General features: G+C 27.1%; 2 protein-coding genes across 2 annotated transcripts; one reads left to right on the top strand and one right to left on the bottom strand.

Annotated features, from left to right (window-relative positions):
• Positions 1-3,485: 3,485 nt before the first annotated feature.
• On the top strand, positions 3,486-4,234 carry LOC113868044 (TLC domain-containing protein At5g14285-like). The gene has a single exon (XM_027503596.1). The coding sequence runs from the start codon at positions 3,521-3,523 to the stop codon at positions 4,232-4,234; it is 714 nt and encodes a 237-aa protein (XP_027359397.1). The 5' UTR covers positions 3,486-3,520.
• Positions 4,235-5,400: 1,166 nt separating this feature from the next.
• On the bottom strand, positions 5,401-10,186 carry LOC113867827 (lysine histidine transporter 1-like). The gene is made up of 8 exons (XM_027503319.1): positions 10,042-10,186; positions 8,092-8,249; positions 6,978-7,361; positions 6,370-6,763; positions 6,135-6,240; positions 5,797-5,888; positions 5,633-5,701; positions 5,401-5,541 (listed from the first exon to the last, which is right to left on the bottom strand). The coding sequence occupies exons 1-8, from the start codon at positions 10,099-10,101 to the stop codon at positions 5,443-5,445; spliced, it is 1,362 nt and encodes a 453-aa protein (XP_027359120.1). The 5' UTR covers positions 10,102-10,186; the 3' UTR covers positions 5,401-5,442.
• Between the last annotated feature and the right edge of the window lie 2,367 nt (positions 10,187-12,553).

Below are 12,553 nucleotides of genomic sequence, written 5' to 3'. Positions count from 1 at the left end.
ATTTAACATATATATTTATATTCCAATTAGAGTTACCAACAAATTTCTAGCAATCCCTTTCACACAGTAACACATTGGTATAACATAAATAAATAATGATATTTTTTTTATTCATCTCACTTTTTTAATATATCTTTTTGTCTATTGAATCTAGTGAGAAAGATAAGAGATAAGCTAAGATCTTATAATTCAAACAACATGTGAAATGAATCCTATAGATTTCATTTAAGTTAGTTTTTGATAGTCATCAACACAGAAAAATCATGAAAAATATATATAGAGAGAGAAAGAGAAAATTCAAAGGAAAGAAGTGAATCCTTGAATCCAAATGAATAAAATTAAACAAATAATTAAGGTTAAAATCACACATTGCATCGTCCCTTAAATAATTGCTAATTTTTTCCAAATTTAAACTCCTCCTCCCCAACCCAAAAATATTGACTCATCAAATAAGTTTAAATTTAAAACTAATTTTAGTGAGGCAGACCCAAAACATTAAGGTTATGTTATGAATTTGCATCTAATACCTTTAATTTGGTTCAACATTAAAGATTTTTTTATGATCAAGTAGCTATCTAATCGTAATATAATTCAGTTTGTGTAAGCTTTTATATAAAAAGAAATCATCAAGAAAAATGAATCAAAATTTTTCTATAAGTTGAAAATAACTTGTCTTCTTAAATTTTAGAGAAATTAAAAAAATTATAAAATAAAAAATATCAATTAATTTTAACTTATAAAAAATTGATTTACTTTAATATTTAAGTTTTGACTTCTATAAGTATTTATTAAGAAGTTTATTTAAATTTAGTTTATGACTCAGTTTGAATAAACTTCTAAAAAATAAAAAAAAATTACTATAAAAAATGAATAAATTTATTTTATGAGGTTGAAATAATTTATGTTTTTTTATTTTTTTTAAATTTTTTATATAATTTTTTATAACTTAAAAAGATAAGATAAGTTATTTTTAATTTATAAGAAAAAATTTATTAATTTTTTTCTCTTATAAAATTTTTCTAACGTAAACACAGTTTTATTTAGGAAGAGTAGTGGAGACAGTACTATCGTTTATCGTTTTAGAAAACAAACATTACTAACTTAAATTTAACAACAAGCCAATGCTTAAACCTGTATTGGATTACGTATACAAAAAATTATTTCTTAAATTTATCACAATTGAAGCTCAAGTTTCACGTATGTTTGATATCATAATTTAGTACCTTTATATTTATTTCTTACTTGATACAATCATCCTAAAAATTAAAAGCTGCTGGTATCTGAGGATAAAATATTTTTTAAGAATACTAACATTTAATAATCCTAATAAGCATCCCTTATATTGCCGTGGTACTTATAAATAGATAAAATTGTATTTTTTTTTAATTGAGATTGATTGTATTTTAGTTTTTAAGTCTTTTTAGCTATTTAAGTTTTGTTTGATATTTAAAATTATGCAAAATTAATCTTAATATTAATTTATTTTTACTTAAAATTCTTAAATTATTATTTATCTAAATATTGAGGTATGTAATAAAATTAAAATATAAAACAATTTTGAAAGTTAGACATAACAAAATTACTCTTTTCGTTACTTTAGGGTAAAATTTACTTTTGTTCTCTAACTTTTTATTTTCATTTTAATCCACTAACTTTTAAAAAAGTTTTAAATAGGTCTTTTTCCATTAAAAATCTTAACTCTGGAAGCTTTCATGTGCAAATACTTTGCCCAACTGCATCCATTGCATGAAGTTCAATCTTTCTATTGACTCATAACAATCAAGGACTACACTACTCCATCCACTATGTCAACACTGTTTCTAAATTTCAAAGGCATCAAATCTCATTCCATTGTTACGCTGCACAATCCCTTGAATTTTTTTCCACTCTGCTCCTAAGAATCAAGAGGCCAATAGGGAGATCGCTGTACCACTAAGTAACTCAAAGCACTTTGAGCCTGCAAGAGGAGACCACAAACTTAGGAAGAAATTGTTGCATCAGTCCATCTCACCTTCTCTAACATAGATGTTGGAGATGAAAATAGGTATTTAAAAAGTTGATTTATTTATAGTTTGAGATTTCGGGGTGAATGCTTAGTGTTAGTGGCAAGAAAATGAAGTTTGAATATAAAAAGATAAAAATAAAAGAAAGAAGAAAAGGTGTTAGAGACAAGGTAAGAGATTTAAGGAGAAAGATGATAAATAGTAATGCATAGTACACATGGCACAAAATGACAAAATTTTTAATGAAATTTAGGATTTTTAACGGAAAAGGACCTAGTTAAAACTTTTTAAAAGTTAGAGGATTAAAATGAAAAAAAAAAAGTTAGAGGATGAAAACAAATTTTATTTAAAATTAAGGAATAAAAAGAGTAATTTTGCCTAAATTTTGCAAAAACTTGATAAAAACAAAAATAATTTATAAGATGTGATATTAATATTTGAAAATAGAAAATTTTTTAGATTTTTTATTTTGGATGAAAATTAATCTTTGAGTTGATATTTTAAGTACAAAATAATTTAATTAATTCAATTTAGAAATATTTTTTATAAAAAGTTAAAAATTTAGAGTTTAATATAAAAAAAAATGTAAGACGAATCCATATTCTCTTCTATTGTGAGACGAACTGAACATCTAGATTTATTTTTGTTTAAAAAATAAACCCACTTAAAAAATACAAAAAAATGACATAAAATTATATAAAATTTGTTTAAACAAATATCGTGTAATAAAAGAAGGATGAGAGTGAGAGGGGGCTTGGTGGATGCGGGTAGAAGAGGAGACTAGGCAATAGGTGAGTGTGGGATCAAACCCAGAAGTTGAATATAGGGCAAGAGAGAAAAAAGATGAAAGCTGGAGAGAATGAGAAAGGTTGGATATAGAGAAGAGAGAGAGTGTGAAGCATGGGAAAAGAGGAAGGTTGAGAAGAGAGTTCAATATGGAAGAGGAGAAGAGGAAGTGAAAGTAGAGAAAAAAAATAACACAATTTTTTTTTATAATATTATTTAAATAAGTTAATTTTTGTTTAAGAAAAAAGATTAAATATTCATTTGACGTAATAAGAGAAAGAATCTAAATTTGATGATGAATAATTTCATTGTATATTTTAAAAAAAACTAAAATGATTTAAAAAATTAAAATTAAACATTATATAAAAAAATTAAACTATTATTAAACATTATAAACATAAATAAATATTTTTAAAAATTAAATTTTTTTTTTGTTGAAGTCTTGCAACCGTTAAACAACACAAAACACAATTAACTTTTCTCACCAACCCAACAAAACCGTTGAGCCTTCTCCCACCATCCCTCTCTTTCTTCAATTTCTCTTACTTCATTCCTTCCTATTCTCTTCTCTTTTCCACAAAACCCCACCAATAAATTGATTTCCCTAACCACACTCCACTCAACCTTATATATAATCATTTTCACTGCCCCATTATCTAAAACCAAATTCACTCACTCCCCATTTACAAAATAAAATGCAAAGTTTATATGTCAGTCCAAACATCAAACCTATGCTTAATTTTTTATTAATGTTCCTTTTCATTTACCTCATTGGCTATTTTATTATTTTTCGTAAATGGAGCTCCAAGACCCGACCCGAAGCTTCAAGCTGTTTAATCTCCCTCTTTCACGGCACTCCGGCGACCATTCTCGCCGTCGCCGCCGTATTCGCCGACTCTAACCGCGGCTTCGCCGCCGTCAACACGCCGTTACAGAATCTTGTGCTCGATTACAGCACCGCTTATTTCGTGGCCGATCTTATCCACTGTGTCGCGTTTTTTGCGGGTGATTTGTTATTCGTCTTACACCACCTCGCAACGCTCTTCGTGATTCTCACGTGCCGACACGTGGCGTTTCGTGGGGCATTCGGGGTTCTTTCGCTCTTGGCACTGGCGGAGGTTACCAGCGCGTTGCAGAACGCGTGGGCGCTGACGCGTGCGCGGCGGAGCGATGTGGCGTTTGCGGCGAAGGTGTTTGATGCATTGTGCGTTCCGTTTTATGGGTTGTATTCGATGGTTCGTGGTGTTTTTGGGCCTTACTTTGTTTTTAAAATGGTTGTGTTCTTTTTTAGTGGACTTGCTGAGGGCCTTATTGCAACGTGGGTTTGGGTTTCTTGGGTTTTTGTTGTGTCTTCGGCTATTGTTGGTAGCATTTTGTGGGTTTTCAATCTTTGGGTTGAACTGTATAGAGAAAGAGCAACAAAAGTTGAGGAGAAGATTAGATAGGGGCATTGGTGTTAAATTTGTCTGTTATTATCAATTTCCTGTGGCGTCAAACGTTTTGTAAATGTTTGTTCAAATTAAAAAAACTGTAATGATAAAACGAATTAATAAAAATTAATACCGCATAAGATGTTATATATTATTATTTTTACTTTTTTTCATATATACATTTAAAAAATCCATTCAATATAGAAAAAAAGTATATACCTAAATGCATTCCCTCTCAGTGATATAAAAAAGAATTTCATTAAGCATTTGTTTATAGAAAAATGTTAACATCATACTCCTTTAAATACACTCTTGATAATTTGTTTATTTTTTAAAAGATAAAGCGCTTATTTAGTAAATTAATTTTATTTTAAAAATTATTTTATTTTTTTTAAAAAATTAACCAATTACACAAAAAGTAGTATGTTGAAAAGTATGTTAAAAAGAGTATATTAATATATTTCTTTGCCTATAACTATGTTAAATAAGAAGAACATGTATTTGTCTAAGTCAAATAATTTAAGATTTCTACGAAGCATTTGAAAGAGTTCATAAATATTTTTTTATAAATTCTTTTTCATTTATTTTAACAAAATTTCAAAATAATTTATCAAAATTTTTAATCTATTCTAAAAAAATTATGATTAAATTTATAATATGAACTCTTATGTATAATAAAAGATGTATCTTTGAACCAGAACAAGAGTAACATATACTGAGAAAATTCTAAACCTCTTCGACTATTTTAATATTAAAAACATAATTCTTACATTTTCAATAAAATAAATACTTGTTTTAATGTAATATGCACATTAAAGTTATCAAGACACATATTTTTAATCATACTTAATATTTTAAAATATATTATATAAAAATCAATTCTGCTAACACTAAAACTAAACACGCATTAAGTAGGTATGATTATAAGAAGTCGTTGAGAACAAACTAAAGCAAAGAGAAAAATGATGCATTCCTCTTATGAAAATTACAAACCAAAAATCTAGAAAAATCTCCTTCATTTGATTCCTTTAGAATAATTTCCTCTTCCATAACAGGCAATGTGTGTATACTGTAAGACTATACGAGCAATCTTTTGTAGTATAGTAAATAAACAGCAACCGCTGATAAACCAAACAGGTCCATAGTTGACTTCATAATAATCAACCTCATTTCTCTTGTTTGTATGCTACACCTTCCCATCACTGATTCAAAAGGGAAAGAGTTTAAGAGTAAAATTTGTAGGTCTTAGCCTGAGCTATGATCGTCCTCAATCCTCCAATAGGTGATAATATCATCAAACATAGGCCAAGCACAATACATATCTGTAATAAATGGACCAAGATTAGTCATGGGCTTAAAATGAAAAATTGTGAAAAAGAGATAAACAGAAGCAAAAGCCAAATTTAGACGTACCCAGTTAGTGAACCAAGACAAGCTGAATCTCTTTGGTTTGTAAACTTTAAGCCATATGATACAGGGGAGCTGAAAATATAAGAAAGAAAATCAATAGTCAAGCAAAATTACAACACTATTAAGGAAACTTAATGTATTGAAATTTATAATTATTCATGGCTTACAAAGTATGTTGTTGGAGCAAAAGCAAACCCTCCAAAAAATCCAAGGAGACCATTGAAAAATGGGAAGGTAATAGCAATGAACATTGTGAATGCTGGAAAAAATGAAAAAGATGATATGTCAATGCCTATGACTAAAGGAAAAGCATTGGAAGTGATATCATTAATAACCTGTCAAAAACATGTACAATATTTAGGTCTAGTTTGGGTAACTTTTAAAAAGAACTTATAGAAGAAAAATATAAGAAAATAAAAGAAATAAAACTCTTTATAAGTTTAAAAAGATATAAAAGTATAAGTTGGTTTTAAATTATTAGAGAAGTTTAACTCATTTTACTTACCCACGTATACATTACGTACAACAAAACGAAGCATTCTGCTTGGTTCAAAATTCAATTTCTTCACCATCAAAGTTTCAATCATATCAAACACTGGCATTGCATACACCTACATCAACATTCACAAAAACAGCAATTTCGAAAGTTTCAGTTACTTGAATATTGACCAGAAAAGAAGGGTGTTTTTTAAATGTAAAATTTTTCACAAGTACAAAGAATCAGAGGAATTGAACCTCACCTGATAGCTTCCAATTACATGAACAACAACAAACAAGTTAGCCATTGCAATAAGCCAAGCTGGTTTCTCTAAAGAGACAAGGATGTCATCCTCAACCGCATTGCCAAACATCCAGAAACCTACAAGAGCTACAGGGAAGTAGCATATAGCCACAACTATGTAGGCAACAACCACACCTCTCCACATAGGAATCTTGGATGGCTTCCCTGGTGTAGATGGGATTGTAGCTTGGATTTCTAGCACCACATTGTGTCCAGCATAGGCAAAAGCCACAGTACCAAGGGCATTAAAGAAGTTAAACATTGTTTCTGAAGCACTCTTTGCTTTGTAACCATATTGCACATTTTCTTGGACACCCTTGTGCACAGTTGCTGCCCAAGCAATTGTAGAGTAACTGTAGGAAAATGCAAACATTGAAGTCTAAATTAACATGTTGATTTCTGTTTCATTGTGTTATTCTCGTTCAACCAACAAAATTACCGGTTCATTGTACTCTCTGACATAATTTTTTTTTTAATATATGATTTATTAAAAAAATATTAACCTCAATTCTAAAGAATGACATTCCTATTGAAAGGTTATATAGAAGGGAAACGGGCTTATTATACCTTAAGGACATTACTGCTGCTGCCAAGGATACACCAGTAATTGAGTTGAAGTTTGGGAGATGGGACAGCACAAAGTGAACAGAGGCAAAGATCATAATGAAAAAGGTTAATTTAATATGTTTGCAGCTTGAACACACTGTATCATGGAACTTCTTCAATGATGTTCCCCCAGTGACCATGTAGACAATGTTCACCCCAATTTCAACCACAAGTTGTTGAGGCACCACAATATAAAGGCCTAGCTTTTCACCAAAGGCATACTGACCTAGTTCATGATATCTATCAAAACGTTTTCCTGGAACCATTTCATGCATCTCAACCATTTGCCATAGTGTGTAAAGAGTGATGATCCATGAGAGTAGAAGTATAGTTACACCTGGTCCCCTGTATAAACAAACACTTACGGTTTAGAATAATATTGCTTTCATTTGCACGCTTATAGAAGCTTTGTTACTAAATAAAAATCTCTATCGCAATTTGCAAATATAACTCTTTTGGTCATACTCTTTAATATTATTATTTGATTACATAGGATTAATAAAATTTAGAAGAATAGTTTGAGAATATACTTTTTAATAAGCTCTTTTAGGATACTATCATTTATTAGTCGAAATTAATAAAAAAAATTACAAAATATGTTATTTCTAATAAGTAATATCTACCTAATTTTTAAATTTTTTAATTAATAATAATGAGTATAATTAAAAAAGTGTTTGAAAGTGTGTTATTAACATTTCTTTATACCTTGCAATAGTTTAAGACTATGGGATTAAAAAAAATGTTTAAAAATAACATTATTTATTGTATATTTTAAGCTTTATTTGAAAGATAAGAGTTAGAAGAAACAAAAGAATTTAAAAAATAAAGGAAGAGTGGAGAAAAGAAGAGAAAAGAGAATTAATAAAAAAAAGTTCTCAAAATTGAGAGAACTAAAAACTGAGTTTAGAAGGATTTTACAGAATTTATAAATCATCATCCTTTTATCTAAAATCTTCTAAATAAAATTATTACTAAATAAACCTGCATCTTCCCTTATTTTTTGAAAAAATTAACTTTAAAACAAAACCTTAGTAAATAAGTGCAAGCTACAATGCAGATTGAGATTGAAATATACCATCCAAGATCTGACAGGGCATATGGGAGACCCAGAACACCAGCTCCAACCATGGCAGTGACATTGTGGAAAGCTGAGTACCACCATTTTCCATTTCTTTTGGAAGTAATTGGAAGCCACTCGTCAATTTGCTTCTCCCTCTCTGATTTTTCTTCAACCTATTTTATCAACAAACAACAAATCAAATGCAAGAAAACGTGCAACCAATTCACAATAGAAAATCTTATAAGGCACTACAGAGATTAATTTCTTAACATCAAACGTGTAAAATTTTTTGTTACCTTATAAATGCATTCTTCTCTAAGGTTCTACACATTTAACATGGAGGCTCGTCCAGAGAAGAGTTGTAGTACGTGGATATTAGAAAAAAGAAGTTCAAAATAGTATATACATAATAATTAGTAGAATAAAACAAATTGGAATTTTTGTTCTTTTTCCTCAGATTCTTTCTTTCTTAATGAAATTAAAATATTATATTTTCAATTTTATGTTGAGTTCTGTTTTATTTTTTTAATTAATTAAATATTAATCAAAATTTCTATGCATTCGAACAAATTTATCAAAAACATAAAAGAATAATTTTAAATCTTTCCACCTTTTATGCCTACAAATTTTCTTAATTATTAAATGAAAAAGCTATAAATATTTTTCATATTTTAAGATAATAAATGTGTATATATTCTCATTTAATATTTTTAAAAAAATAAGAGAATTTTAAAACGATAAGTCCTATGTATGATATAGTAAAGTTACATAAAAATATGGTGGCAAAATTCTAAAACTGAATCGTGTCCTGTAGAAGTGCTTATTTCTTCTATACGAGAGCCCGACACTTTTGACTTTTGACTTTTGACTTAAGAACACACATGATTTTGACTCATTTGAGGGAAATTTTCTCTATCTCTGTTTTTTTTTACTCATGGCATCAACACACAAGTGATGTTAATTTTCTTTGGATATAGAGTGATAAAGTGGTGTTTTGGAACTCAAATATGCCATCTCTTGTGGGTACACGAATTTAATTTTAAATCAACAGCATTCATGCAAGTTTATATTTTTTTAACAAATGCCAACCAATTTTTATTTTATTTTAAGTATACATTTTTCCAAGGTAATATAAATTTTTTAAAAATAAATTAAATTTGACACTTACTACATTTTATAGAAACATGATATATTTATTTAAGAGGATTTTAAGGAGATATTTAGAAGAACTTGCAGAAAACTTATAAAAATAGAGCATTTTTAATTTATTTCAATCTCATCATACAAGAGTTATTTCCAATAGCTTCTCACTTATTTCAATCTGTTGAAGTATTACAATTTGATAAACATCTTAGTTTAAATTTTATTAGATAATTGAATACTACATCACCACAACAAATCATTATGAAAATAATTTAGTTTATGAGCAACATTAGAGTTTGTTAAAAAAACTAATAACTTTTGATAAATTTATAGATAATTATATTTTGGTACAATAATTAATCAATATGTAGTTATTTAAAGCATACTATTAAAGCCTGAGGACCAGTTTATACATTGAAATTAAAGCATTAGTACCCACCAAGTATGAATGTAAATTAGCATGTAAAGATGGTAACCTCAAGTTCAATTGTTCAAGCCTGGAAGGTGTAAGTAATTACATTAAAATTTTGATAAGGAGAATTTTATTATTTTTGTGGTCTTATATAAATCCATGGATTTACAGTTTTACCCCTGTCACATGTGTACTAAGAAAGTGGTTTCTCTTCTCCATGAAACCTCTCAGTAAGTGTGGCCATCTTTTCCAGCCATCAAATGGTAAGCGAACAGAGAATAACAGATGAAACAAAATATAGAGCATTAAGATATGATGAAGAACTATGATAAAATTAACAATATTTGATTTGAAAGTATAATACTCCAACACAAATTGTTGCATGATAAATGATTTAGAGAGAAACTCACTGTTTTTTTGTGAGGACCAGAGGTGTGACCATTTGCTGATTCAATTTCCAAACTTGCCATAACTGCACAAATGCTGAGCACTCGTCTTGCAAAATAGAGGGCACAAATCAAAGGAGAGAGCAAAACAAAGGGTGTTTGTTGTATTTGCTTGCTCGTAAGAACAAAGGGTGGCTCTTCTCAGCTTTGAAAAATGCCTAATGCATGAGTATTTAAAGGGTTGGAACAGTGGTATCTATAGCCACGTGTATTCCAACCTTTGATACTATAGGCTTAAATTTAATTTTTATTCCTCTTACGTTATATGTATTGACAATTCAGTTGTTATACGAAAAGTTTTTATATTAGTTTCTGTTTCTGTAGTCGTATGTAAAAATATTGGATTTTAATCTTTGCATGTATATAAGGTCTGAATTGAAAATAATATCATATAGAAAGATTAAACTTTTATAAGAAAAATATATTCAAAATCAAAATGATTATTCATATTTTAAAAAAATACACAATATTGCTTGTTTATTCTTATTTATTAAATATAAATTTTAATAATTATTTAATTTTCCAGTTTATTATTTCTCAGAAAGTGATAAATGTCATTTTAAAAATTAAATTTTATTATATATTTTATATGAACTATTTAAATATTCTCTTTTAAGTAATGATTTTAAATTTAACTTAAACCAATTGTCCATATTTTTTTTTATAGTTTTTTTAAATATTTTTAATTAATTTATATTTTACATAAATTTAACAAAGTATCTTCACGCGTTGAGAATAAAAGTCAGAAGAAGGGAGAGTTTTTATACGTGACGAACATGAAATCGTATATATAATTTGTTGGAAATTATATTGAAATTTACAAGGGGAAACGTTGACTTTCTGGTCTATTTTGCAACAACTGTTTTTTCACCGTGTCCAAATTTTCGTGGAATACGTCACACTTTTTCTTGAGAAATGTCTACGTTATGTCATTCCAATATTTTTATTTAATTACACTTAGATCTCTCACTGTCAATAAGCATTTTTGGAAAATTTAACCGTTTAATTATTATTAGCAGTAGTAATTATTTGACAGGTATTATTAAATAAAAAAATTAAAAATATATCACACAATTATTTTTAAATTTAATAAAATTTAAAAAGAATAAATAATATAATTATTAATAATAAATATTATTTTATATTAAATTAAAAATAAAATATCAAAAATTCAAAATAACAGTGAATTAAAAATAAATACATAATATATGAAATATTAAGAAAAATTTCTACAGCATTTTTATTTAAAAATATTTTCATTTAAAAATAAATACTCATAAATTATATCTAGTGTATGAATATTTGAATAAGAATATCAAAACTTTTAACTTTACACTGTTTGAGTATATTCTAATTATATTTAAAAAGAACTTGAAATTAAAACCAAATTTCATTATATAAAGTCAAAAATCTAAAATACAACTCAAATTTTTATTTCTAAATTTAAAAAAAAATTATATTTTTAATGGTTCACAAAATGCTTTTCTTTTAATTAGAACCTAATTTTGTTTTAAATTTATTTCTCATAATAACAATAATAAAATTATTTATTATTTTTAAAGTTATTAAATTTTAAAAATAGTATAATATTTATTCTTTTAAAAAATTATTTTAGTTTAATAATATTTATGCAATATAAGAAAACTTCCGATTATATAACTTGATAACGTCCGTATATTCTAATGTTATTATTTGTCAATTAGTTAGAAAATTTTAAATAAAAGACGTGACGCCGTATACTGTGTACCCGCGCTATAGATCGTTAGAAGTAAGTTTCAAATATATGTTATTTATTTTATGCAAGAACGTTTAATTATGTTCGTTGGTTGAAAACCAGAATGTACTTGGAGAAGTTGTTATATATGGGGTTTTGAAATAAATGTTAATTTTAAAATATAACTCTGACTAAAGGATAGCCTTAAACTAACATGAAATAGTTAGTTACATTAAATTATGCACATATTTAATTTCATAAATTTTAGTTATTTAAATTAAAATTTTTATTTTAAAATTAAAAAAATTTAAAAGCTAAACATAAAATATATCATTGATTAACTTGTATGATTAAAAAAAAAACTATAAGTAATTAAATAAAATTAAATAAAAATAAATAATAAAAATTACTATTATACATAAATTATAATATAAAATACTTTTTTTTAAACATCAATATTTTATTAAAAACAAATTTATAGTATAAAAAGTACTCTAACTCGTTGCAACTTTAAAGAAAATTAATAATATATAAAAAAAATCATTAATCTAATTCGAATATGCAAATTCATATATACAATTAATCTTTTCAAAGGTGTTGCAAGTCACTTTCAAGATACATATTTCAAATATTTGACCCAAGCTTTGATCCTTTTGTAAAATTATTTTTGATAAATTTAGATCAAGCCTGTAACTTAGAGTTGGAGTCGTGCTTCTTTCTCCTCGTATTGGGAAGTGCACTCCTTACATTAATTTTGTTTTG

The sequence above is a fragment of the Abrus precatorius genome, unplaced genomic scaffold, assembly GCF_003935025.1.
Source record: "Abrus precatorius isolate BTA unplaced genomic scaffold, Abrus_2018 Scaffold5, whole genome shotgun sequence".
NCBI lineage: Eukaryota > Viridiplantae > Streptophyta > Magnoliopsida > Fabales > Fabaceae > Abrus > Abrus precatorius.
Note: the sequence above shows the minus strand (reverse complement) of the source record. Positions and strands in the feature narration are given on the sequence as shown.